At 39.3% G+C, this 27,827-nt stretch overlaps 3 protein-coding genes across 3 annotated transcripts; 2 read left to right on the plus strand and 1 right to left on the minus strand.

Annotated features, from left to right (window-relative positions):
• Nucleotides 1-2,206: 2,206 nt before the first annotated feature.
• LOC138595046 (anionic trypsin-2-like) lies at nt 2,207-5,797 on the minus strand. Its single transcript, XM_069666365.1, has 6 exons — nt 5,758-5,797; nt 4,654-4,834; nt 3,292-3,492; nt 3,061-3,113; nt 2,568-2,725; nt 2,207-2,498 (listed from the first exon to the last, which is right to left on the minus strand). Exons 1-6 carry the CDS (start codon nt 5,795-5,797, stop codon nt 2,346-2,348), a joined length of 786 nt encoding a protein of 261 aa, XP_069522466.1. The 3' UTR covers nt 2,207-2,345.
• A 6,003-nt stretch (nt 5,798-11,800) lies between these two features.
• LOC138595047 (putative trypsin-6) lies at nt 11,801-14,468 on the plus strand. The gene is made up of 6 exons (XM_069666366.1): nt 11,801-11,840; nt 12,465-12,651; nt 12,825-13,019; nt 13,200-13,261; nt 13,680-13,831; nt 13,957-14,468. Exons 1-6 carry the CDS (start codon nt 11,801-11,803, stop codon nt 14,098-14,100), a joined length of 780 nt encoding a protein of 259 aa, XP_069522467.1. The 3' UTR covers nt 14,101-14,468.
• Nucleotides 14,469-21,273: 6,805 nt separating this feature from the next.
• On the plus strand, nt 21,274-23,767 carry LOC138594916 (kallikrein-8-like). Its single transcript, XM_069666194.1, has 6 exons — nt 21,274-21,313; nt 21,637-21,808; nt 22,373-22,561; nt 22,729-22,790; nt 23,132-23,286; nt 23,403-23,767. Exons 1-6 carry the CDS (start codon nt 21,274-21,276, stop codon nt 23,553-23,555), a joined length of 771 nt encoding a protein of 256 aa, XP_069522295.1. The 3' UTR covers nt 23,556-23,767.
• The last annotated feature ends 4,060 nt before the right edge of the window (nt 23,768-27,827 follow it).

Below are 27,827 nucleotides of genomic sequence, written 5' to 3' on the forward strand. Positions count from 1 at the left end.
GATTTGGTATGTGATAAAATGTACCATGTTGTGATGTGAACACAGCATTAGATATCGCTAGCTAACGGTGGTCACTCATCACGTCACCTGCCAAGTTCTCCACCGGTTTTTGTTGCACTGCAGCTCAATGTCTCTCCTGTGGCCGTTATTTCTCCTCATCCTGGCCTGTACCTGCTCTCTCTGACCCCTAACAGGTTCATAATTATAAGCATGTGGTCTGTCGTATGCAAATTAATTAACAATTTCTGCATCTTCATTGACGACTGGGATTTAGAACCATATTTATTCATGTTAAACCAGTCATTCATCAGCGGGACTCACCTATGTTACACCCATGTTATTGTTAACCATCCACAATAAGTGAAAAGGTGACCATATTAATTTTTTGTACAAAATAAATTGCACCAAGTCAAAAACACATACATGGTGATATGGTTGATGATAAGTCAAGTGACATATTGCAGTATAAGTAACAATTGCACATGAGAAGTAATTGCACAGACATAGTTGCACGGTATGGATGAGGTAATAAAAATGCAGAAGTACGTACCATGTACCAAAGTATAATAATATGTTACAGCTGATATGCAAACATAGAAAAACCGTGCAAAGTAGCTGCCATGTAGTGACTGGTGGATGAGTATTGTGATCAGACAGTGATGCTGATGTTATAAAGTCTGACTGCAGATAAGATGAATGACCTGCGGTAGGTGGGTTTATTCTTAACAATAAATGATGTTTAAAAGATAAAAACCTTTCTGGAATTTTAACCATCTTGAAGCTTGTAACATTTTTAACACATTTTAATGATTTTGTTGATTTAGTCAATCATGAATTAATGATCATTTTATCCTCATCACAGATTTTAACATTATCAATTTATTACACTTTTAAATTTGTAACATACTGTGGGTATTATCTTTTAACTTTCCGCAACGCAGGAAGTACAGCTGGCAACTGAATTAATTCATAAATTCACAGGCTTGTAATACCACTGCCTCACTGTAAGGGCAAGAGTAGAGTTAAGTATCATTACATCCAGTGTTCCATTAAAGTATTGTGTAGCTCAGATGTTTTCTTATACAGTGAATATCTCCTACAGATCATCAGAGAATGCCAAAGGGCTTTAAAGACACCCAGGGTTAACCCTGAAGTTACTTCCAACCCCAAATCCCTCAGGTCCCTTAGCTCTAATCTTAGGTCAATAGAAGTAAAGAAGTATTCTTTCACACCGAATCTGCAAAGTCAAATGACTATTCTAAATGGGCAAAATGACCGTTTGAATTAGGAGTTTTTAGCAGCAGGTGTTCCTTCACTGGTGTCTCAGATTTTATCAGCTCAGCCAGGAAGCTGGGAAACCTTTTTAAAAACTGTGCGAATCAAAATATAAATCATAATGTGATGCTGTTGTGAAAAACTGAGCTATTAGTAAAGTAAAACCATAATTAATAAGCCAAACACTGAAAATATTACTGAACTGAATAATAATAATAATAATAATAATAATAATAATAATAATACATGTTATTTGTATAGCGCTTTTCATGGTACTCAAAGTCACTTTACATAATTAAGAACAACTAAAGAAACAAAAAAAGAACAGAAAAAGAAACGCATAGACATCAAACTCAGCGCTGAATGTTGCAGGGACATAAACGGTCACATCCTCACTGAGTGTTCGTTCCTAGCCTCATTTGCACAGAGATGCCATCACTTAGCTTTCACACAGAACAAACTCTATAGTCACCCTCTGCAGACCTTTGAACTGGACCGTACAAAGTGGTTCAAATCAACAAAGTGATTTCTAATTCACGAGCGTCAGAGAATGGCATTGTGTGTTTAGATAAAAGTGCTCGTGGTCACACTATGTTTATGTGAGGAACAAACAAACAAATGATAATGCTTCTCCATATCTGCTGGATGAGTTCACTAACTAAACAACTATTTGCTAACAGATACGATAAGTCAGTCTTGGTACATCTTTTGTTTGCTGACATGTAGTTACCAAAAATAATGCTTATTGTAATTTTAAAGATCTCTAATAATGGTGCTTTGTATTGTGCAGAGACGTGTTTGTGTATCGTTTTTCTTTGACAATGAAAGCATTTAAAACAATAATGATTGTGAGTCATCTTTACTTTATTTCAACATACACAGCTTTGTGAAAGCAGGCGCATACTGTTAATCATTAACTTTAGATGGACTTTTGAAAAACATTTGTTTTGAACAAATCAATTTATCATTTATCAATTTCAAATGAAGAGCAACTCACAAGTGAAATGTCTTTTTAATGACAAAACATTTCAGTGTTTACCATTAAGAAGACGTTGCTTTACTTTGTCTCTTTAAGGTATACCAGCAGTCTCTTTGATCCATGACAAGTAATCACAGACATCCATAAATCCAGCTGATGCAACACAATTAGGGGAAGCAGCACCAGTGAAAGAAATGACCCCATAAATCTTGCCATCGTGCACCACTCCTCCACCAGAGTCACCCTGTGAGAAAGAGAAGTTACAGAATTTTGCATAATTTACTGAAAAACTTGAGAAACAATTCTAACTCACGGAAGTTGTAGCAACGTGATCAGATTGGCCACAGAACCAGTGTTGAGAGCCGTACTCCTCATAGAACTTCGGGGCATTTTTCTTCATACAGTTTATAACATCTGTACAGTCCATAACTGGGATGTCTGCACACTGAAGTTTAGCTGGGTCATCAACTCCTAAATGAGGATTTAACATTTTTTTTTACTTAAAAGACAAAAAAAACACTTTTTATCTGTTTCATTGGAATCAGATTATGTATTGTTTTTCATCCTTTATTAAAATGAATACAAACATTTTTATTTCTTTAAGGAGTCAAACTGCATCAAGTTATTATCTGACTAAAAATGTTCCCCAAATATCGTGTATTTGCTGGGTTGAGCTTGAGTTGTATATATTTATATAATGGTTAAAAATGTATAACTACAAATATATTGGGCAGTGATTTTACCAAGCACAAAGGCAAAAATATAAACACTAACTGTTATAACCTTAAAAAAAATAATTTTCTCACCTTTTTTAGGATCCTTAGTTGTGGCTCCGTGACCTGCAATCTGAAATGAACGTCTGAAACACAATTAAAGAAATGAAAGTTTATGTTTTACAGAAGTTTTTTTTTTTTTGAAAGACAGGAAATGTATTGTTTTCAGCCCAATACAAAAGTTTTAAAAAATATTCAACTGAAAATTCTAGTTCCTCCAAAGTTCAGCTGCACACGTATCAATAGGGAAAGATCACAACTCACATATTGTGACGAGTGTTACAGTCCTGTTCGTCAGGGAGTGCTACAGGTTGAATCTGAGTAGTTTCAGGTAGCTTCAGCAGCATGATGTCGTGTTTCTTCTTCATTATAAAATTCTTCTTTTCCTTAAAGATCTTAGAGAACGACTTTATTTTCTTACCATTTCCTGGACCTGGATGAACACCTATGTTTGCCTCTGTAAACCTACAAATAAGTTGAGGTAAACAGAAACATCTTAGAATGACTGTAACTACAACATATTTCAATATCAGTATTTTAGGGCTGCAACTAACAACTAGTTTGATAATCGATTCATCTGTCAATTATTTCTACGATTAATTGATTATTTTATCAGCACTCGGTTTAGATACTGACAAATATATAAAAGCACACAAATATAACATCGCATTTGTCAATCGCGGTGTTTTATTTTGAAAATTGACCGGATTCTCTCGTTGTTTCATGTGTGACTTCCTGCCAGGATTGACGCAGTTCGCGCAAAAAATAGACCAGACGCCGAAACAATCGCTGCAGGGCGCGAGCCGGCCGCAGAGGTGCGCGCCGCGTCTGGTGTGAACGACACAATCGGTTAACATGGGCGCCGAAAGGAAACTGGCTCCGCTTCGCGGCTATTCGCGGCGCTTCGGTGTCCGGTGTGTCCCCGGCGTTATACTCCAGAGTTTCTTCCACCGAATTTCAGCTAATTAGCGATAGATTAGTGTCCGTTCTGACAAACAAACGCACGACTACAAGGTAAACTAAAAACAATGTGACGGACAGAAATATTTTCCGTCAGTTTTTTCTCCATGTTGTGATGGTTTAATGAAGCCGGGCAGCTTTATCAAGAATTAGCGTTAAATTAGCTTTACCCATGGCGTTAGTTTATTAACAGCTTGACTACTATGGTATACTGTCCTCTGCTGCTTCATCAGCGGCCCGGCTATGGGCCCATCACAAAACAGAGAGGATAGAAAATAGACGGAGTTTCAGTCCGTCAGTTAGAAACCGTAATCATGCGTTTCTTATCTACCGGAGGCGGACACATCATCAGCACCGCACAACAAACTGAGGAGGAGGCGGAGTAACTTTCTGTAACTCATCACGTGAGCTACACAAGCTGCGGCATTGGCTGGCTGCCCCCAGTGACGTTTTCACAGCGCATGCCGTGTATGATAACAAAGACCCAACTAATCGATGATGAAATTCGAAAATCGATATTACTCGCTTTAATCAAGTAGTTGTTGCAGCCCTACAGTAGTTACTGACCATGAACACAAGCCAAGTTATCTTCATGTTTGGAAAGCTATTGGGACTTTTAGAAAATATATTGCTGCTAGTTTTAAAGTAAAACTGTCACTTTCTTACCAGTGGTCGCAATGAGAGGCAGTCAGAATCCACTGGTCACTGATCAGAGAGCCACCACACTTATAGTCATACATCAGATTAGATCCTATCAACTTCACATGGTACTGACGTTCTGCAGCATCACAGTCATGACCGTTAATGATTCTCTTCTGCAGATTCAAAGCTGTGCTCACTGTGACACCTGAAAGAGAAAGTCCTCCACCAGGTGAGTTAAAACCATGATTGTTGTAGAAAATTAATTCTTCACTCCAGAAAGATATCAATATACTATACTGTGCATGATCGGTTGCGCTGTGACAGATTCCTGAGGAAGTCCAGTGTTTTTCATTTTCTTATTATTTTTAATAATGCAATAGAAAACTATGTGGAACAGCCTGCCAGAGGAAATGAAGCTCGCACAACCATTTTCATCCTTTCAATCTCTTCTTTTTAAGCATGCCTTTTGCACTGAGCCACAAGTTCTCATTGACGTCACACCTTGTGTCCGTGGAAGAATCATTCTACATGCTTCAATCTCCTGCAAATATGTCCAGACATCCAACTTTTAACAGGTTATAGCTCACAGATGGATGGATGCATTTGGCCCTTTCAGTTCTCTTGTTGTCATCACTGCTATCTGGCCATTGTAGTCCTACAAATAATTCCTAGTGATATCAAAAACTTTCTGTTAATCCATTCTCACCTCTACTCTCTCTCCCATTCAGTCATCCAGCCGCCAACACTAATTATTTTGTCCCACTTGTCTTATAAACAGCCACCAACTAGCCACCTCTCTTGTGTGGGGTTGCGTTCACAGCTATTAATTGTTGATAAATAATGGCTTATCGATGCATGCATTACGTCCCTTGACTACAAGAGAGAAAAAACATTGAAGTGTGAAATTGTTGCTGAAAGTTTAAGAGGACAGGAAAGTCGACAAGATCACAAAAAGCTTTTTGAGAAAATTGAAAAAGAATACCTTACAATACCCCAACGGTATGTGCCTGTGTGAGACTGTAAAACTGACTGCTATGTGTTTCTGTAAGATTCAGTTTTATACTATCTCAAAACATGTTGAACATTTAAAGTAAGCAGCAGACCTGAAGAAGACAGTTGGCTACTCACCGGCCCACAGCAGAAGCAGAAGACGTGTCGTGCCACCCATCTTTCTCCCCGACTGCCCTCCTGGTGCAACTTAAAGGTTTTCACACTGACCTGTCGGCCCTCGAGTCACCAATCACCTAACGACAGCTTAATACACCAACATTGGCGACAAGGGTGTGCACCTATGGAAATTTTTGTTTAACTTATCAGGTGTTCCTGCCCTATTTGCATTCAACCACAGCAGGAAAATGACTGTGACATACGAGTAAAAACAGTCAGAGTAGATGAACACAGTGTCTAAGCCTCTACAGAATATTTAGTTTGAAATGAATCCAATCAAAACAATTGAGTTGAATTGTTGCTGTATACTGTACTGTGTTCCAGTTATTTGCTCTCTCTCTCACACACACACACACACACACACACACACACACGCACACTCTTGTAAAAAAACATCTTCAGCTTTGTCCAAGAAGCATCCTTCCCATGTGTACATGGAAGCTGCTAGAAACGCTGCAGTTTGCTTGTGGCGCTGAAACACTGAACATCTGTACTTCATGTGTTCCAGCAGGACCCCCGACTGTAAAGGATCTGTAAGACATGGATCACTTAAAGTCACAAATGATCCTGTTTTGGAGGCTTTATAAATGATGAAACCCACTAAAGGAAAGGTGCATTGTGGTAAGAGTTATTTCCATTTCATTGGCTGCTTCTCATGTCTCTTATTTAATATTTCATCGCTCCTCGCTCGAACCGGAAGTATATCCAGAGCCACCATATTGAGGATCATCTCAAAGCTCTTATCGCTGCTCGGAGGAGCGAGAATCGAGGAGAGAGGAGGGAATTCAGAAGAGCGATAAGTGAGGATACACAAGAGCAGCCTCCACAGAAGTCTTTTATTGGCCGACACGCCCCCTTATTAGATATCAGTTAGTGATTGGACACTGCAGCAGAACAGACTCGTGAAACTTCACGTCACCGGAGTTTCATACCGCAGAGAGGAAGAAGCCGACCTTTAAACAGATGTTACAGCGTGCCTTGAAACCGACTATAAACAACGTCGGTATAATGAGTTGGTATTTGACTGAGATCGTTTAGAACAAAATATTGAGCATAACTTGTCATGAAAGAAATATAATGCAGTGAATAACTGCCGATTTGATTTGTTTTCTGAGCCACCATCTGAGTAAAAATAAGTTGTCTAAAAATCAAAAGTAGCAAAAGCAGATTCATTTCTATGAAATGAAATTAAAAACAAATACATCATAATCAGTCAATTGTAACTTTTATTACTGATGAATGAATGAATGAATGAATTCAGAGGGAACAGGAGAGTCTCTCTGTCAGCAGGCACCACTTTTTATTCAGTCACGTGTGAGACTGATCATCATTGAGGTCGGGTTTGATCAGCGTGAAGTGATTTCTATTTTCCCTGAAACTTTTAGCCTAACAAATAATTTTCATAGTTCATGAACAGACAGTATTTGGGCTTATTAAATAATGAATTCAGATCAGATTATCAGTAATCAAAGATGTAAATAATGAACAAATAATATAAAGACATGGTGCTGGTAAGAAATGTCCGTATGGCTCTAAGCAGCAGGAACACAGACTGCAGCCTGTTCTTCATGTGCAGGTGTTTGATAAACAGGTAACAGGATACAGAGAGAAAACACTGTTACTGTGTGTTTTATTAGTATTAATACAGTGCACATGTGTGCTGGCACACACAGCTGTTAAAGCAGACTGACAGCTAATCCAGTGGTGATCAGCTGATGCCGTCATCACAAATGGACATTGCTGCACGTGACGCTTCATCAGAAAGGACGTCTCATGTCTCTTAAAGTCGAGCTGAAACGGCATTTCGAGAGTATCTAGCTTCCGTATCGTGACGTATTTCCGAGTGAAACAGGACGTGCAGGCGGGACATATCATTAGAGGGATTTGATTTGATCGTTGAGAAGTGGGCGTAGACAGACGTTCTCCACAGCGCAGTAGCTAGCTAACTGACCGAGCGTTCTTGGCGCTCTGCGGCTAAATGTTGCAGATTGATTGGTTGAAATTGTTTGGTGCTAGCTTACGTAAGCACAAGTGAAATGTAGTTTTACCGGAAGAAAAAATTATCAGATTTTGATACAAGAATACAAAGAAATGGATTTTCTGTATTTGTTTTTGGCCTATATTGTCAAATAGCTGCACAATATTACCGGGGATGTGATCTAAAAGGATTAAAATGACATTTTTCATTTCACCTCGACTTTAAAAAACATTCCCTCGTTTCCTCTCTCCTCTCTTGGTTTCCTCGCGTTTCTCCAAGCATCTCTGGTGGGAGGGACAAAGACGCAAGTGAACGACGCAAGGGGAGGAAGCATGGATGCAATTTAAGAGACATGAGAAGCAGCCATTCTTAAGTTGTTTCTGCTGTGTTTTCTGTCTTAGGTGCTCAGAGTATTTTCATTGTTAACTGTCACTTGCAGATTAAATGAGAGGCACGTTGATGAAAGTTACTTATTTACATTTTTCATGTGCTTATCAGAACACTGGAGCTCACACGTCCTAAGTTCTCTGTATCTCCTGAATTTGCCTCGTGGTGTCAAAGTACATCACATTTTATCAAACAAAACCTCACCGTACTGCGGCTGCTCTCTCCTGTTGTGAATGTATCCAAATGTCTATTTAAATCTCACTATCTCATTGTGGTTTTACACAGCAGACATATTGTGTATTTTCACTGATAACTGACTGTACTAGGAGATGGTCCTTACCTATTCTTCCATGCAGTGTGCTGTAATACACTAACAGTCTCTACTTCCTCTCTTTGTATAAAAGTGATGCAAAAATAACCCTGAGGTGGGCTTTACCATCTCCCGCTGATGATGTAATCTAGAGCCAGAGTCTGCACATTAGAGATGGGCTGGTGGAGTCGGTGTGTGGCGTCCTGAACCTTCTGCTAAACAAATGCCATCCCACCTTGCCGCCTGACCACCCCCACCCCCCTCGGCGGCTTACCCCCCTCCCAATCTCAGTTCAGAGCTAGCCATTCAGTACATACATTTATTCAAGTACTATCTTTTAAGTAGTTGTGATATTACAGAGGAAGCCCCTTTCCACATCATGTGTTTAAATGTTAGTTACGTCCTTTCTTGCTGTTTCTGCCCTTCCTGCCGCTGTCAGCTTTTCAAATTAAAAGTACAATCTGCCATTTCTGTAAAGAAACAAAGAAATAACATCAAGTTCAGCATTATTGTTATGGCTCTGGCCAGGCCACCAGTTGTTCCTCCTGTTTCTTTGTGCTGCCTTGTGTTCCCGTGTGTGTGTGTGTGTGTGTGTGTGTGTGTGTGGGCGTGTCTTCCTCCAGTGACACTCTCCAGCTCCTTCCTGATTGCTGCATATTATTTCTTCTGGTGCCATCTCTCTCTCTCTCTCTCTTCCTCAAGATTGTATCACAGCAGAATTTGTTGCCCCCCATTGCTCTCTATACAAACTGGTTTTCCTGCATATAGCAAAGCCTGCCGATCTGGGATTTGGTCAATACTACTCAGACTACAAACGTACAACAGACGGAAACCAGAACTCCTCAACTAAAATCTGGTCCCACACCAACAGATTCTACATTTCTATGTACAATCTGTGTATGTGTGTGTGTGCGTGAACTTGTTTATATTATAACAGTGGACTTTGGCGTCTCTACACATACACCAACATGGGACGATGCGGTCAACAGGGGACATTATATGGTCCCCTCTTGGTAATGCTTTAAATCGAGCTTAAATCAGGTCAAAACCACTCTGGTGACCTTTTTTTTTAATTTTCCTTCAGAATTTTGTTGAGTAGAAGTAAAAAGTAACATTCAATGGAAATGCTCAAGTACAGAACAAATACCAATAAAACATAAATCTACCACCACTTCTAGTGACCCCTTATCACAAGCTATGGTTTCGGTTTGGACAAGATCTGTGAGCAGTTCAACATTAGAGCGAGTTTTATTTCTCAGACAGGTGAAAGTATCAAGTATTTCAACAGAAAAAAGAAAACTAAGTCACGCTGAAAGCACAGAAAATACGTCTAGATTTTCTAATGAAAACATGAATTTGTTTGTGTGTGTGAGAGAGAGCCACAGCCTCGTCCTTACTTAATATCCTTTTGAGTCACACACACATATGCATACAAAAATGCATGTACACACACTCCTGCTACTAATACTACTATCACTACCAGATATTCTGTTTGTTGTGTCATACAATCCTCTTGAAATCCTAAAGAAAGCTAGTAATACATTTAAAATGTTCTCCAAATACTACACATTTCAGGTAGCTGTGATCTGTTAACTGTTTAACGTCTAATATAAAATGTAAGAAAACAAAAAGACCCTTGTGTAAAACCACAATGAGATAGTGAGATTTAAATGACATTTGGATACATTCACAACAGGAACAAGAGCCGCCGTAGTGCGGTGAAGTTTTGTTTAATAAAATCTGATGTACTGAAACACCACGAGGCAAATTCAGGAGATACAGAGAACTTGGGAGCTCCAGTGTCCTGATAAGCCCATGAAAAATTTGACTAACTTTCATAAAGGTGTCAAAAGGCTCTTGTTTCATCTTTAGCAGACAGTTTAAAGTGTAACTGCACCCAAAGGTCTGACCATAACTCCTGGAGGGGGTTGGTGTGTACGGCAGCTCAGTGACGTCCCCTCCCCTGGCCAGAGAAAAATTGAGAGCGACACAGAGTCACATGGCACATATGCCACAGAGGGCTCTTTTGAGGTGGAGGACTTCTCCCCTCCAGAGTCCCCAGAAGAGCACTTCAGTGTGGTGGAGGACCGTGGTGGTCCCGAGCCTTATCAGTTTGAGCCGTTGGCTCCAGCCCCACTAATGCCTGAAGCCGGAGCTTTTAGAGCCGAGGCAATGCGGCAAAGTGCGCATACGCCGACCGCGTGTGCAGCCGGAAGAGAGAATGGGCGCAGTCTCCGAGTGGTAACGTAAGGTTAGCTAGAAAGCTAATGTACAGTGTGCTAGCTCTCGTGAATGATGTGTCTCGACGAGTATACAGTATATTTGAAAATGAGCGTGGTTTCACAGACTCCCTCTCAAAGACGGGGCTGGGGGGGATGTACCGCCCACCTCTGATTGACAGGCGAAAACATTCTTGTTTTTAAATAAATTTCATGATGTAATTTTGTCCCAAACGGTTGTCTCTACGTCACCATCGGCTGGCAGGGTCCAGGGCTGATTTAGAAGAGTCGGTGGCCTGTTTGAGCCATTTCCAACCCATGAAATGCCAATTTTTATAAGTCTGGTAAGAATTGTCAAATATATTTAACACCAGCATTGATGTGTTTCATCACAGTACAGCATTATAGTTCAGATTACAGCAAAAAAAAACATGTTCAAGTGTGCAGTTACTCTTTAAAATGAAAATACTCCGAAAACACAGCAGACACATCTTAAGAATGAAATGGAAATAACTCTTACCACAATGCACCTTTCCTTTAGTGGGTTTCATCATTTATAAAGCCTCCAAAACAGGATCATTTGTGACTTCAAGTGATCCACGTCTTACAGATCCTTTACAGTCGGGGGTCCTGCTGGAACACATGAAGTACAGATGTTCAGTGTTTCAGCACCACAAGCAAACTGCAGCGTTTCTAGCAGCTTCCATGCACACATGGGAAGGATGCTTCTTGGACAAAGCTGAAGACGTTTTGAGAGTGTGAGCAAATAACTGGAACATAAGCCTACAGTACAAGTATACAGCAACAAGTCAACTCAATTGTTTTGAATGGTTTCATTTCAAACTAAATATTCTGTAGAGGCTTAGACAGTGTGTTCATCTACTCACTGTTTTTTCTCGTATGTCACAGTCATTTTCCTGCTGTTGTTGAATGCAAATAGGGCGGGAACACCTCATAAGTTAACCAAAGTTTGCACAGGTGCAGGTCTTTATCGCTAATGGGGGTGTATTAAGCTGTCATGAGACAATTGGAGGCTCGAGGGCCAACAGGTCAGTGTGAAAACATTTAAAATGCCCCAGTGTTGCACCAGGAGGGCAGTCAGGGAAAAAGATGGGTGGCATGACACGTCTTCTCCTTTTGCTGTGGGCCGGTGAGTAGCCAACTGTCTGTTACATGTCTGCTGCTTCCTTTCACTCTTCTACACGCTTTGAGATGTCTAACAGAAACCTGAGGGAGGCAGTTTAACAGGCTCAGGCAGCAGTTATTCAGAGTGTATGTCTTTGTGTGGTTTTTCTTTTAGTTTTCTCGTAAGGCAATAATAGTAAAATGGCAATTAATGCAAGTTTTACTTCACTTTTTATGTAAACTTGCCTGTCCCCTTACACTCACACAGAAATTCATATCTAAACAATTCAATTCAAGGAGATTGCCGAGATGGATCAAGCATGTAGAACGGTTCTTTCCCAGGTGTATTGCATTTGTATTTGTGTAACATTAGTGGAACTAGTTAAGTTCTAATTTGATCACTTTGAATTACACTCAGCATCTTATTTGATGCTGACATGAAGTGTTTTGGTCACATTAGTGCATTTTGAATGTGAAAGAACAGAGAAGGAAATCAGTATGGTCAAATGTTTGCTAACATATATTGTAATACTGGGCTCTCTCTGAAACGCTAACACAACTCATTTCACCATGTATAGTATATTAATAACTCTTTAAAGTGAAGAAGAAGATCTGCACAACAACCATGTTTTAACCCTTTTACTTTCAGGTGTCACAGTGAGCACAGCTGTGGATCTGCAGAAGAGAATCATTAGAGGTCAAAAATGTAAAATAATGGAGCATCGCTACCATGTGAAGTTGAGATCAGATAATAAAACCCATGAGTCCTTGTGTGGTGGTTCTCTGATCAGTGACCGCTGGATTCTGACTGCAGCTCACTGCTGGGAGGACGGATGGTGAGAAAGTGACAGTATAACTTACAAAAAGAATAACAATATATTTCTCACAGTCCCAACATGAAGATATCATTGCTTATGTTCATATTTAGTAATAACTGACCCCTTATATTAAAAATGAGGTATTTACAGTGATTCAGTTATGTTCCTCTTTCATCTTTACTTTTTTGCAGGACTATGAAAGCAGATCTAGGTGTGCATCCAGGTATAATAACACGACCAGTGGAAATCACAGAACATGAGATCTACAATGAGAACAGCAAGAAACATGACATGATGCTGCTGTCGTTTCCTGAGTTATCTAACCCTACTCATTTTCCAACTATTAAACTTCCTAAAGAAAAGGACTGTAAAAATCGTCCACATGTGTAAGTTGTGATCTTTCTCCTTTAATCAGTCTAAAAGCTGAACTCTTGAGTCACTCAAACTTTCCTTTCCAAGATGAATCTGGAATTGTTCAGTCATTATTGATGAAATCAGTTTGTGCTTTAGAAAATGTTTTGTTCTTTTAAATGAAACAAACATCTATTGTTTTTGTTGTTTTTCAGCGGTGATGCAGTTCAGGTTGCTGGTTATGGACCAACAACTGTGAATCCTGATGGTACAAAAGGTGAGATGACTCTTGTTCATTATATTAACAATTATTTATGTTTATCACAGTTAATTTAGTTTTTGCTTGTATGTTTGGAAACATCGCTTCACATATAAACATTAAATATATAAATATTTATCAAATGCTTGTTGATCATTAATTATACATATAAAACATAAACATTTCTTTTTAAAATCAGCACAGTTTATGTTTGGGAACAATCAAAAACCCATTTTAAAAAGAATAATTTAAAAAATGATGTTAATAAATGTGTGCATTTTTTTAAAGTTTATTTAAGTTTAAATAATCTGCCTTCAAAGAAGAGTTACAGCAGACGTTTGTGTATTTCTGGGTGAAATCTTTTTCTGAGTTTAATAGAGAATGATGAAGTTGTTACCTTTGCAGAACCTAAATGTTTTTTTCTTTCCTTTTTTAGGAAATGATGAACCATCAGAGCTCCAGTGTGCAAGCCTCATGGTTGCCAAATGTGAGGGAATATGTTGGGACAAAAGCTATCAGGGAGAAGCTAAGAACTACGACTATACACACCGGTTCTGTGGCAAACATTCATCCAGGGATACAGCTAAAGTGAGTTAAATTGTTTCTTACCTAATATATTTCCTACAGTCATAACATGTTTTTCAACTTTGATATAATTAAGTTTTTCTATGAATTATGCAAAAGTTCAGTAACAAATAATATCTTTCTCACAGGGTGACTCTGGTGGAGGAGTGGAGTTCAATAAAATGATTTACGGGGTCAATGTTTTGACTGGTGTCGAGGCCTGTACTGCACCAGCGTCATTTATGGACGTCTGTGAATACTTGCCATGGATCAAGAAAATTACCGGACTATAGACGTGTCTGATGTTTGGTTAATATGAAAATGTCCTGTAATCTAAAAGACATTTCAGATTAATTTAGAAAACTAGTGAGTTATTCAGAATTTGCAGCTGATAAATGTACAATTGGTTGCTTTGCATTAAATGTTCAACTATTATTTGAAAATCCCTTTTAGACAAACAATAACTGATTCTACAACAAATTTTCTGTCACAGATTTTTACCATTTTACTTTAGTTATGTTGTGAAAATAACATATCTACGATCATGTTGAATTTCCTTGTTGTTACACAGAGAGACAAAAACAATCTGCTGTTTTTAACACTGCTGATAACACTTAAAACAAAGTGATCTTCATGTTACCAAGTTGTGCAAGTTAAAATAAAATAAAAATGACTCACAATGATTATTGTTTTAAATGTTTTCATTGTCAAAGAAAATAAGACACACGAACACACGTCTGCACAATTTAAAGCAGCATTAATCAAGATCTTTAGAACTGCTATAACTGATTTTTTTTCTGGTGGCTCGGGGGAAGCTGACAAGTTTTTAAAGCAGGACTGATGAATCATCCCATTTTAAATTCATATGGCCAAAAAACAAAGGTGTCAGACGAACTGATGAACTGCACGCTGCCTTTGTTTACATTATCCAGGGCAAAAATTTAATGTGACTTTTACGTATGACTGTTAAAGAAAGCAGGATGAGATTTTTTGTTATAATCCACCACTTAAGGACAAGGACTGGACAAAATCAACAAAGAGGTAAGAGGCCCAGCTCTGTCCACAGGGCGCCAAAATCAACATAAACCGAAGTTCCTCACAGGAGCTTTAAAGATGAAAGGAACTCTGCGGACTGAATGGAGTTTGGTAACTCTTTTATTGGCAGAGCGTAGTGGGCGGGACCGAGTGTCGACCTGGATGAGGGCGTTCAGGTTGGCAGGAGCCGTTTCTGTTGCTGTTTTGTAAGCGAGCAACAGGGTTTAGAATTTGATGCTAGCGGCGACTGGGAGCCAGTGGAGGGATATGAGCAGTGGAGTGACGTGCCAATTTGGGTTGAAGACCAGTCGCGCTGCTGCGTTCTGGATCATCTGCAGGTGTTTGAATGTGCATGCAGGATGGCCTGCCATTTGTGATATTACGAGAGCCTGTACCAGCAGTCATGTTGCATGCTCTGAAAGGTAGCGTCTGATCTTCCTGATGTTGTACAGGGCAAATCGACATGACCGAGAAATCAAGGCCACATGAACCTTAAAGGTTAGCTGGTCGTCAGTTATGACGCCCAGGTTTTGGGTAGACTTACTTCCAGGCGTTAATGAATGAGTCCAAGAGGTGTGGAGAGACTGCAGAATGAACATGCTCCTTTCCACTTGGATCATGTAACACTATCAGATAGAAATGTTAGTTAGGAAGGGGTTAAATATATATGTAAGCGGTTATCAAATGGTAGATCATGGGTAATGAAATATGTTATTTTACCTTGTGATGTGGATCTGTGTCCCTTCTGATTTTCTCTATCCATTGTCTTTTCAGTTCACGATCAATCTTCAAGTCTTGTAATGATGAGTCCCTACGTTTATGCTACTTTCAACCTAGAACACAGTAGCACAAACCTGTAACCTGCAACCTGTGGTGGAAGAATTACTCAAGTATTTTACTTAAAAAAATATAACAGCAAAAAAAAAAATTTATATTTAAACATACTTTAAGCATCATAATTACAACTGCTCATTAGACAGAATAGTCAGAATAATATAGTATTAGATTATATTAACTGATGCATACATGTGTAAGAATCTTTAAAACAGTTACAAAGTGCTGCTCGTACAGGAGAGCGTGCACAAGTCCAATCCCAAATTACAGACAGGCATAGGCTACAAACATACATATATACATCAAACACACATACCAGCTCACATTCATACACAAACATAAGCATGACAGACAGAATTAATGAAAACGCCGACCTGTAGAAATGAGTTTTCAGCAGCTGTTTAAAACACACCACAGATTCTGCAGACCTGATGTACTGGGGAGGACTGTTCCAGAGTTTAGCAGCTGCCACTACAAAAGCAAGTGTAAAAAACGACCATATAGGTTGATGGTGCAGTTCATCACGACCCATGAATATGTTAATTATTACTAACTCTTGTGGCTGTAGAAATTATGATGGGATAAGAGGTGGACGCTCAGAGAAAAAGTGTGACAAAGCTCGTTTGGAATGATGGTCAGGGGCGATGGATTTGTCAAACAAACGGGGCCTTAGAGACACAAGTCAATCTTGACTCCTCTAAATCATGTGTGTAACATCATTAATGTACCGAACTTTGAGTTACAAGTGTAGTTTTTTTGCACATGTAACCATGTGTACTTCTTATTTGTCCTGACCATCAGTAGAGGTCTACAGTCAAGAAGTTCTCCTGTCAGTCATATTAGAGCAGGGGTCTCCAACAGGTAGCTCGCGGCCTGGATTTTAGTAGCTCACCATGAGGTTCACAGACTCTGTACGAACCATAAAACATTAAATTAGTCTTAAATTAGTTTTTATATTTTGATATAAAAGTGAAAGTTTTCATCCTGAGACCAGATGAACCATCAGTTATCTGATACTACACTTTGTGCCACCGAAGCAAAGAAATGTAGAATATTAGCCAGGACCTATGATGGGATAGGATAATGAGCCAATGTCCACGAGCCACATTCTACTCTTATATTCTACCGTTAAAATGAAGATCAAAGCTGTGTACTGTAACTGCTCCAGCTTGAGATGCCTCCAAAGACATGACATCGTGGTAGCTATGATCCAAAAGAATTACCCGGCCAATTTATATTCAGTAATCAAAATGCACTGTGTTTGATAGTGACATTCAATCTAAATAGGCCTTAATGATGAGGCAAACAACACAGGAAGAAACAGTGTTAGTGGCCTGAAGTTTTGGTCCTGATGGACTTCAGACTCCTGCTGAAGGGGTCAGTCTAAGGAGATGTGCAGCTGTGATCCACCTGCAGATAAAGTGCGTAAGTAGAATAACGGTAAAGATTGCAATTATAGTATAATATAGTGTAGTGTAATATAATATAGTATACTGTATGTTACCGTATGGTATGGTAACAATAACGATATTGTAATAAACATATACATATAGAATACTACAGATACAAAGATTCATCTTTAACATGAGACGTCACACGTCAGTCAGTTCATTTTATAGGAGGGACGTACTGGAGGATGTCGGCCACTACCGTCGTCTGCTGTCTGTCTGACTACCTTCAGAGCATGGACACAGCCACACTTTTTTTTTCTCTCTCTCTCTCTCTCACACACACACACACACACACAAATGCAAGTTTTCATTAGAAAATGTGTATTTTCTTTTCTTTCAGTCTTAGAGTTGACTTGTTCCTTGTGACTTTTTGAAAAAGTCACCCAAGTGGTTTTAAATGATATTAGTATGACAAAGAGGGGACCAACAAATGCACACGCACACACACACACACAAACACACACACACACACACAAACACCTTAGCGGCAGGGAGGGCAGCAACAGCTAGAAAGGACGTAACTACAGTTATTGAACTTTCTAAAACTGTGAATATCTGCTTCAGACAAACATAAGAAGCTGTTCTGCTGACTGTGTGAGTCTGAGGGACGCACATTTCACTTACTATTTTTGTCTCTAAGTTAAATGTGTGTTTTTGGTAGCAGAAGGGTCAGGAGGTCAACACCACGACTCCACCAGCCCATCACTACTGTGCGGACTCTGGCTCTAGTTTACATCAGCGGCGGATGGTAAAGCACACCTCAGGGTTATTTTAGATCACTTTTGTACAACGAGATGAAGTAGAGACTGTTACCTCGTACAGTAAGTTATCAGTGAAAATACACAATATGTGTCTGTGTGTGTAAAACCACAATGAGATAGTGAGATTTAAATAGACATTTGGATACATTCACAACAGGAGAGAGCAGCCGCAGTACGGTGAGGTTTTGTTTGATAAAATGTGATGTACATTGACACCATGAACTTTGGACGTGCGAGCTCCAGTGTTCTGATAAGCCCATGAAAAATTTGACTGAGTAACTTTCATAAACGTGCCTCTCATTTAATCTTCAACTGACAGTTAACAATGAAAATACTCTGAGCACCTAAGACAGAAAACACAGCAGAAACAACTTAAGAATGAAATGGAAATAACTCTTACCACAATGCACCTTTCCTTTAGAGGGTTTCATCATTTATAAAGCCTCCAAAACATGATCATTTGTGACTTTTAGTGATCCATGTCTTACAGATCCTTTACAGTCGGGGGCCCTGCTGGAACACATGAACTACAGATGTTCAGTGTTTCAGCACCACAAGCAAACTGCAGCGTTTCTAGCAGCTTCCATGTACACACGGGAAGGATGCTTCTTGGACAAAGCTGAAGACGTTTTGAGAGTGTGTGAGCAAATAACTGGAACATAAGCCTACAGTACTGTAGAAATTATGATGGGATAAGAGGTGGACGCTCAGAGAAAAAGTGTGACAAAGCTCATTTGGAATGATGGTCAGGGGCGATGGATTTGTCAAGCAAACGTGACCTTAGAGACACAAGTCAATCTTGACTCCTTTAAATCATGTGTGTAACATCATTAATGTACCGAACTTTGAGTTACAAGTGTAGTTTTTTTGCACATGTAACCATGTGTACTTCTTATTTGTCCTGACCATCAGTAGAGGTCTACAGTCAAGAAGTTCTCCTGTCAGTCATATTAGAGCAGGGGTCTCCAACAGGTAGCTCGCGGCCTGGATTTTAGTAGCTCACCATGAGGTTCACAGACTCTGTACGAACCATAAAACATTAAATTAGTCTTAAATTAGTTTTTATATTTTGATATAAAAGTGAAAGTTTTCATCCTGAGACCAGATGAACCATCAGTTATCTGATACTACACTTTGTGCCACCGAAGCAAAGAAATGTAGAATATTAGCCAGGACCTATGATGGGATAGGATAATGAGCCAATGTCCACGAGCCACATTCTACTCTTATATTCTACCGTTAAAATGAAGATCAAAGCTGTGTACTGTAACTGCTCCAGCTTGAGATGCCTCCAAAGACATGACATCGTGGTAGCTATGATCCAAAAGAATTACCCGGCCAATTTATATTCAGTAATCAAAATGCACTGTGTTTGATAGTGACATTCAATCTAAATAGGCCTTAATGATGAGGCAAACAACACAGGAAGAAACAGTGTCAGTGGCCTGAAGTTTTGGTCCTGATGGACTGCAGACTCCTGCTGAAGGGGTCAGTCTAAGGAGATGTGCAGCTGTGATCCACCTGCAGATAAAGTGCGTAAGTAGAATAACGGTAAAGATTGCAATTATAGTATAATATAGTGTAGTGTAATATAATATAGTATACTGTATGTTACCGTATGGTATGGTAACAATAACGATATTGTAATAAACATATACATATAGAATACTACAGATACAAAGATTCATCTTTAACATGAGACGTCACACGTCAGTCAGTTCATTTTATAGGAGGGACGTACTGGAGGATGTCGGCCACTACCGTCGTCTGCTGTCTGTCTGACTACCTTCAGAGCATGGACACAGCCACACTTTTTTTTTCTCTATCTCTCTCTCTCTCACACACACACACACACACACACACAAATGCAAGTTTTCATTAGAAAATGTGTATTTTCTTTTCTTTCAGTCTTAGAGTTGACTTGTTCCTTGTGACTTTTTGAAAAAGTCACCCAAGTGGTTTTAAATGATTTTAGTATGACAAAGAGGGGACCAACAAATGCACACGCGCACACACACACACACACACACACACACACACACACACACACAAACACCTTAGCGGCAGGGAGGGCAGCAACAGCTAGAAAGGACGTAACTACAGTTATTGAACTTTCTAAAACTGTGAATATCTGCTTCAGACAAACATAAGAAGCTGTTCTGCTGACTGTGTGAGTCTGAGGGACGCACATTTCACTTACTATTTTTGTCTCTAAGTTAAATGTGTGTTTTTGGTAGCAGAAGGGTCAGGAGGTCAACACCACGACTCCACCAGCCCATCACTACTGTGCGGACTCTGGCTCTAGTTTACATCAGCGGCGGATGGTAAAGCACACCTCAGGGTTATTTTAGATCACTTTTGTACAACGAGATGAAGTAGAGACTGTTACCTCGTACAGTAAGTTATCAGTGAAAATACACAATATGTGTCTGTGTGTGTAAAACCACAATGAGATAGTGAGATTTAAATAGACATTTGGATACATTCACAACAGGAGAGAGCAGCCGCAGTACGGTGAGGTTTTGTTTGATAAAATGTGATGTACATTGACACCATGAACTTTGGACGTGCAAGCTCCAGTGTTCTGATAAGCCCATGAAAAATTTGACTGAGTAACTTTCATAAACGTGCCTCTCATTTAATCTTCAACTGACAGTTAACAATGAAAATACTCTGAGCACCTAAGACAGAAAACACAGCAGAAACAACTTAAGAATGAAATGGAAATAACTCTTACCACAATGCACCTTTCCTTTAGAGGGTTTCATCATTTATAAAGCCTCCAAAACATGATCATTTGTGACTTCAAGTGATCCATGTCTTACAGATCCTTTACAGTCGGGGGCCCTGCTGGAACACATGAACTACAGATGTTCAGTGTTTCAGCACCACAAGCAAACTGCAGCGTTTCTAGCAGCTTCCATGTACACACGGGAAGGATGCTTCTTGGACAAAGCTGAAGACGTTTTGTGAAAGAGAGCGTGTGTGTGTGTGTGTGTGTGTGTGTGTGTGTGTGCGTGTGTGTTTGTTTGTGTGAGCAAATAACTGGAACATAAGCCTACAGTACAAGTATACAGCAACAAGTCAACTCAATTGTTTTGAATGGATTCATTTCAAAGTAAATATTCTGTAGAGGCTTAGACACTGTGTTCATCTACTCACTGTTTTTTCTATGTCAGTCATTTTCCTGCTGTTGTTGAATGCAAATAGGGCAGGAGCACTTGGACAGTGATAAAAAAAAAATTTGCACAGGAAAAACTTTGTAGCCAATGGGGATGTATTGATAAGCTTTAATGAGGTGATTGGAGGCTCGAGGGCCGACAGGTCAGTGTGATAGCATTTAAAATGCACCAGTGCTGCACCAGGAGGGCAGTCAGGGAGAAAGATGGGTGTCACGACACGTCTTCTGCTTCTGCTGTGGGCCGGTGAGTAGCCAACTGTCTTCTTCATGTCTGCTGCTTCCTTTTACTGTTCTATATGCTTTGAGAAAGTATTTAACTAAAGTAGAGTTTTACACGCTCATTCAGTACTACAGTCCTCTTACCCTCACACACAACCTCATATTGAAACAGTTTCCCTTTTTGGAAAGTGGAACACTCAAGTCACATTAGAGCATTTTGTAGAGAAAAGTGAAGAATTTAAAGTTATTTAGTAATACTGGGCTCTTGCTGGAATGCTAACACAACTCATGTCGCCATGCGTAGTATATTAATAACTCTTTAGAGTGACAAAGGACTTTCAATTTCAGGTGTCGCAGTGAGCACAGCTGTGGATCTGCAGAAGAGAGTCATTGGAGGTAACAAATGTGGAGATGAGCGTCACTACCATGTGAAGTTGGTTGGTAAAAAGGACAAACTCCTTTGTGGTGGCTCTCTCATCAGTGACAGGTGGATTCTGACTGCAGCGCACTGCTGGGAGTGGTGTGTACTGTATATTTCTCGCTCACAAATTTAATCTGGAAGTACTGAATATAAGTATATTGGTTAAATGTAATAATATAGCATCCCCAACATGATAATCACAAGATCCTCAGAGACCCCTCACACCCGGGTCACCACCTGTTTGAACTGCTGCCTTCGGGCAGAAGATACAGGACAATTAAAACAAGGACAAACAGGTTAAAAAAACGTTTTTATCCAAAAGCAATAACAGCACTTAACTGCAATACATAACGGCACTTAACTGCATTAATGTACTTTATTATTTATTTATTATCACTTTATTAGAACTGGAACATGCCCTGTGTGTGGTTTTTATGTGATATATATATATTTTTATATACTGTTTTTTTTTACTGTTTTATGTGTTCTTGTCTGCACAAATAAGGTTTGCACCCAATTTCGTTGTACATGTACAATGACAATAAAGATTGTATTCTATTCTATTCTATTCTATAAACATCATTAACGTTATTTTCATTAATAAAATGAGATGTATTTACAGGAATGAAATGGTGTTCCTCTTTCACCTCCACTTATTTTTAGGGCTATAAAAGCAGTTGTAGGTGTGCATGGAGGTGAAGAAAAACAGGTGTTAATCACAGCACCACCTCACATCTACGGGGACAACAACAACAGGATTCATGACATCATGCTGCTGCAGTTACCTCAGTCTACTGATATTAAACCTGTAGAGCTTCCCAAAGAAGGGGACTGTAAAAAGCATCCAGATGAGTAAGTTGTGAGCTCCTCCCTTCAATGAGTCTAAAAGCTGAACTCTTGAGACACTCAAAACGAGAAAGAAAAGTCATTATTGGGGAATGTAGTTTGTGTTTTAGAAAATGTTTTAGACATTTCTTTTAAATAAGAAATAAACATTTCTTGTTTTTGTTGTTTTTCAGAGATGACAACGTTCAGATTGCTGGTCATGGATCAAAAACTCTGGGTCAGCTAGACACGAGACGTGAGATGACTCTTGTTTATTCTATCAGTTTGGCTGCATGGCTGAAAGTAATAACATTAAACACATCTTGTTTTTTTGTCCTAAAAGTTTTTTGCTCATTAGTTTCAGACATAAGACAAAAATCTGCCAGTACACCTACTTTAAACTCTAAGTCAGAAAACATTCAACATGTTTGTAAACTCAACGAGACAAATTAATTTAAAGATGTTCCAATCTTTAAAATGTCGAACTCTAGACGTTGAAGGCATTTTATAAAATGTACAGAATAGTTTTGTTCAATTTGGGGCAAAGCATTTTCTTTGTACATTTTTTAGTAATACTTTTATTCTTTTCTCATTTAGAAGACGAGGACTCACCTACACTCGAGTGTGCAGACATCACGGTTGTCGACTGTATGAACTTAAAAAACTGTATGAAGAACGAGCAAGAGTTCAACCAGATCCGCCACTATCAAGACTTCTTCTGTGTCAAATCTAAAAAAGTGGACATATCTCTCGTGAGTATAAACACATGTTTTGCCACTTAAATATAATTTTGTTTTATAGTTATAGTTTAGTTTTATAATTAACAAATGCTGCATAAATTCTGTAACCAAGAATATGTTTCTCACAGGGTGACTCTGGTGGAGGAGCGGTGCTCGATGGCAAGATTTATGGGGTCATTTCTTTCATGGCTGATCGTCACACTGCCTGTGTTGCACCAGCTGCATTTATGAACGTCTGTAAATACATGACATGGATCAGAAAGACTGCTGGTATACCTTAAAGAGACAAAGTAAAGTAACGTCTTCTTAATGGTAACTACTGAAATGTATTGTCATTAAAAAGACATTTCACTTGTGAGTTGCTCTTCATTTGAAATGATAAAGGACAAATTGATTTGTTCAAAACAAATAATGTTTTTCAAATGTCAATTTAAAGTTAATGATTAACAGTATGCGCCTGCTTTCACAAAGCTGTGTATGTTGAAATAAAGTAAAGATGACTCACAATCATTATTGTTTTAAATGCTTTCATTGTCAAAGAAAATACGATACACAAACACGTCTCTGCACAATACAAAGCACCATTATTAGAGATCTTTAAAATTACAATGAGCATTATTTTAGTTAGTGCACTCATCCAGCAGATATGGAGAAACATTTTCATTCGTTTGTTTATCACCACCTGATCAATTGCAATACAAATAATAAGTCTGATGTTCACTCATTAAATTACTGTACAGACACAGTTTTTTTTCTATCTCTCACACACGAACAAATGCAAGTTATTATCGTTATTACTAGAATTTATAAGCTGGAGAAAAACACAATTCTAAAAAAAGAATGATGATGTTGCTGCAGTAAATAAGCTTTTATGTGCTAACAGTATGGCATATGATCTTAAAATGGGATGATAAGTAAGTCTTGCTTTCACAACTTGTGTTTGAAGCTCCAAAGTCACCAAAAAACTCGATTTGCCACAGAACCACAGTGTTGATAGGTGTAGATCTGAGAGTAGGGCCCATTGCTCTTCTGCAAACACTTTCTAAAGTTCTGATAGTCGGAAACCGGGATGTTTGCACACTAGAGCGTAGACGGTCTAACATTTTGTGGATCAGAAAAAAAAAACATTTACTTACAGCAAACATAAAATGTCATTATTTCCTATTAAACTTAGACTCAAAAAAAGATTTCACACACAAATGAACAAACCTCTGCTGTAACTCCTCTTTGAGATGTGCAAGCATTATTGTGAAGGTCTATTATAGTTGTAGTATTTTTCTACAATTCTTGACAAGTTTATGGTAAGAATTGACATTTTTGAATCATGTATTGCAACGTTTGATTCTGTAGGCTTTCAATTTTGGATGCACAAGCCTGTGCTGCAGCACTTGGAAACATATTACACAGCTAAAGCTAATTCGCATGGAGATGCCTTCCTTCTCCATGGACTACCACAAACTCCTACAAAAGATTGCAGTGCTGGAGACAAAAATCCAGCACCAGTGAATGTGGAGGTGAACGGACTGTGTGGGAATGACACCACTTTACCGTTAACTCAAAACAGTGGACAAGCGCAAGCTAACACATAGCTAAGGAAAACTACCAGGAAACAGGTGGGCTCTGTACTGTGTAATGAATCTTCAAGTGGTTCTCCTTGGAACTACCTTGGGGCAAAGCTAAAGAGTAAATCATGTCCCTGGGAAATGGGAGGATGAATAACTGTCAGAGCACAGCGCGCTGAGAAATGTGACGAGACCAGCTGGCCTGCACTACCTCCCTTTTCATTGGCTTATCAGAACATTGGAGCTCGCACCTAATTTCTCTGTATCTCCTGAATTTGCCTCGTGGTGTCTCAGTACATCATATTTTATTAAACAAAACTTCATCGCACTGAGGCCGCCGCCGATCACCTCCCTGTGTGTGATTAATTATGTTGGAGTGTGTTTGATTGTGTGTGTGTAGCTGCCTGGGGAGTCGCATCTAAGGTTGATCTTCTTCACCTGCGCTGATTGCTGCAGGATAACAGATTGGCGTCGGCCCAGAGGGACGGCCAATCAGAGGAGAACAGCAGCCGACCTCCCCTTTAAGAGCATGGACAACCCGTCATTCGGGGGCAGCATTCTAATAGAGTTCAGCTCGCCGCTGTGCCCTGTGCCTCTCGTTCGTTTCAATATTGTCGAAACTGTGTATGTTCTATTCACAGCTAGTGCTGCATTTTTCTGAGGCACTTGTTTAAGGTACCTGGACTGGCAAAACACACACGCAAACAGAGAGGGAGAGCAAGAGAGAGAGAGAGAGCATGATGAAAAAACAGTTCCAAATGTGAGTAAACAACAGCTGAGGAGCAGAGGCGCTTGTCGACTGGCGCGGAGAAATGCGCGTCTGGCGTGAACGGAAGTGCTCCGGCACTTTCCGTTGCACGCCGCTTCACAGCGCTTCCTCGTCCAGTGTGTCCCCGGCGTTAGGGTTTCATTTGTTAGACACACTAGGTGCAGGGGTGCTGTTTCACTTGTTGTTGTTTGGATAGTTAATTTAGTTAGTTAGGTTTTATTTGTGTTTTTGTTTCAAATTAAGATTAGGTATTAGCTCTCGGTTAGAGTTCTCTTTTTGTTTTAATTATTTATTGATTTGATCAGCACCCACAGGTCCTTTTCTTTGTACATTTTTGCCTCACTTTTTGTTTATTATAAAACGATTTGTTAATAAATCACTTTATTTTACCCTGAACTGGTTTTATGTTGCTTCCCTTTCCCCCTACGAGCTGGGTCGTAACACTGCTCTTGTCCCTGTTGTGAATGTATCCAAATGAGTATTTAAATCTCACTATCTCATTGTGGTTTTACACAAGGGTCTTTGTGTTCTCTGACACTTTATATTAGACGTTAACTGTTAACAGATCACAGCTACCTGAAATGTGTAGTATTTGAAGGAGTGCATTTTAAAATCTATTACAAGCTTTCTTAAGGATTACAAGAGGATCATATGACACAATAAACAGAATATCTGTGTGTGTGTGTGTGTGTGTGTGTGTGTGTGTGTGAGACCCATCACACCCCGGACACAACCTGTTTAAACTTCCCCCCTCCGGTAGGTATGACAGAACACTGTATGCTAAAACAACCAAACACAAAAACTGTTTCTTCCCACAGGCTGATGAATGCTTCACAGTCACAGAGCGTCAGAACAATCAGTGTGGAAAAACCCTGTCACCTGTAAGTAAGACAAGTGGACACCCTTTTTATTCATGTAAATATCATCCGTCATCTGGCACGAATCTATGCATTACTGTAAACACCGGAAACCATCTACCTCACGTAAATGAACCCATCTGTTGCGTAAATACATATTTTTTCGTAATCATATTAAATATTTTAGCATCGTTGCACCCCTCATATTTGCACTGTTGTCTTAGCTTGTAGATAATAGTTTAATATTTAATGCTGAATGTAGGCTTGTACATAGTTTAACCGTCTTATACCAACATTAGGGTCTAGCTACAATTGGATTAAAAGTGTGAGACGGTGAAGTGTAAAAAAAATGCAAAGTGAAAGTCAAGTTGCTGGACCTCATTAGGCCCCTCTCACAGCCACGATTTGACCTGTCAATATTAATTGCTGCATTGAATTTAAATGACTAGTGATCTGAGCTAAAATTTATGTACGTTATACTTTTCCTGCTATGACAGAATAAAATTGTGAATTGTTGTGAAAATGATGTTGTAACACTTGTGTCTTATTTCCTTGTGCACTCTATTTTTCAAGTGTTCAACCCTTCAAGTGATGGGTGTCCTTATTGATCCTTTAGCTGTCAGGCCCAAGTTCTTTGTAATCATCAAGTCAAGCATAATCTGATTTAAAAAGGCTGTCTGCCTCATTGCTGCAGACCAAATGCCTTTTAACTGGCTGCTGTTTGACAAATCACTAAGCCTCTCAAGAGGCTTGAGAGTGAAGAGAAAAAGAAATTGATTTTATGAAGGAATGTGTTTCTCATAGCGCAAAAGCATTAGCTCCTGTATTAAATCTATTTTGCTATTTTAGTGCACAGTGACGGTATGTTGTCCTTTAACGGTAAAATGAGTATATTTATCTTTTGATCACAGAGAATCTTGAAGTTTCTGAGGAAGTTTCTTTTCCTTCTTTAAGCTGTTTACAGTTTGAAAGTCATGATTTGACATGCTTCATTTACATCTGCCGCGAGCTCTCACCCACAAGAAGCGCGTCTGGTCCGCAGCGCAGCGGAGCGCTGGCCCAAGCAGCTGGATTCGCAAGAGAAATACATTATCGCGCAAGAATTGAGAAATCACGCAATAACATCAATGTTACAACACACAAACTACAGTTCAGTTTGCATATCCGAGGTTGATTATCTGCTCATTTGGAAATCATTCCGTGATTATTGTGCTCCTACCATGGAGGAGTACACTTCTTAATTAAAAGTGTTTCTTTTTTTAATCTTAAAATAAACGGAAAAAACAGTAGTCTGTACCGGTCTGAACATGGTGTTTTATTTTGAAATGACCGGATGCTGTATGCTGCTTTCGTGTGTGACTTCCT

This window comes from Semicossyphus pulcher, unplaced genomic scaffold, assembly GCF_022749685.1.
Source record: "Semicossyphus pulcher isolate SPU_LCO1_2020_fin unplaced genomic scaffold, fSemPul1.0.p SCAF_17, whole genome shotgun sequence".
NCBI lineage: Eukaryota > Metazoa > Chordata > Actinopteri > Labriformes > Labridae > Semicossyphus > Semicossyphus pulcher.

Excerpts from the sequence above, each read along its gene's own strand:
- LOC138595046 (XM_069666365.1), bottom strand. The coding sequence starts at position 5,797 with ATGGGTGGCACGACACGTCTTCTGCTTCTGCTGTGGGCCG. Across the intron at positions 3,493-4,653 it reads GCCTCTCATTGCGACCACTG|GTTTACAGAGGCAAACATAG; the intron begins GTAAGAAAGTGA and ends ACTTATTTGTAG. Across the intron at positions 3,114-3,291 it reads TGTAACACTCGTCACAATAT|ACGTTCATTTCAGATTGCAG; the intron begins GTGAGTTGTGAT and ends ATTGTGTTTCAG.
- LOC138595047 (XM_069666366.1), top strand. The coding sequence starts at position 11,801 with ATGGGTGGCATGACACGTCTTCTCCTTTTGCTGTGGGCCG. Across the intron at positions 11,841-12,464 it reads TCTCCTTTTGCTGTGGGCCG|GTGTCACAGTGAGCACAGCT; the intron begins GTGAGTAGCCAA and ends TTTTACTTTCAG. Across the intron at positions 12,652-12,824 it reads CACTGCTGGGAGGACGGATG|GACTATGAAAGCAGATCTAG; the intron begins GTGAGAAAGTGA and ends ACTTTTTTGCAG.
- LOC138594916 (XM_069666194.1), top strand. The coding sequence starts at position 21,274 with ATGGGTGTCACGACACGTCTTCTGCTTCTGCTGTGGGCCG. Across the intron at positions 21,809-22,372 it reads GCAGCGCACTGCTGGGAGTG|GGCTATAAAAGCAGTTGTAG; the intron begins GTGTGTACTGTA and ends ACTTATTTTTAG. Across the intron at positions 22,791-23,131 it reads GGGTCAGCTAGACACGAGAC|AAGACGAGGACTCACCTACA; the intron begins GTGAGATGACTC and ends TTTCTCATTTAG.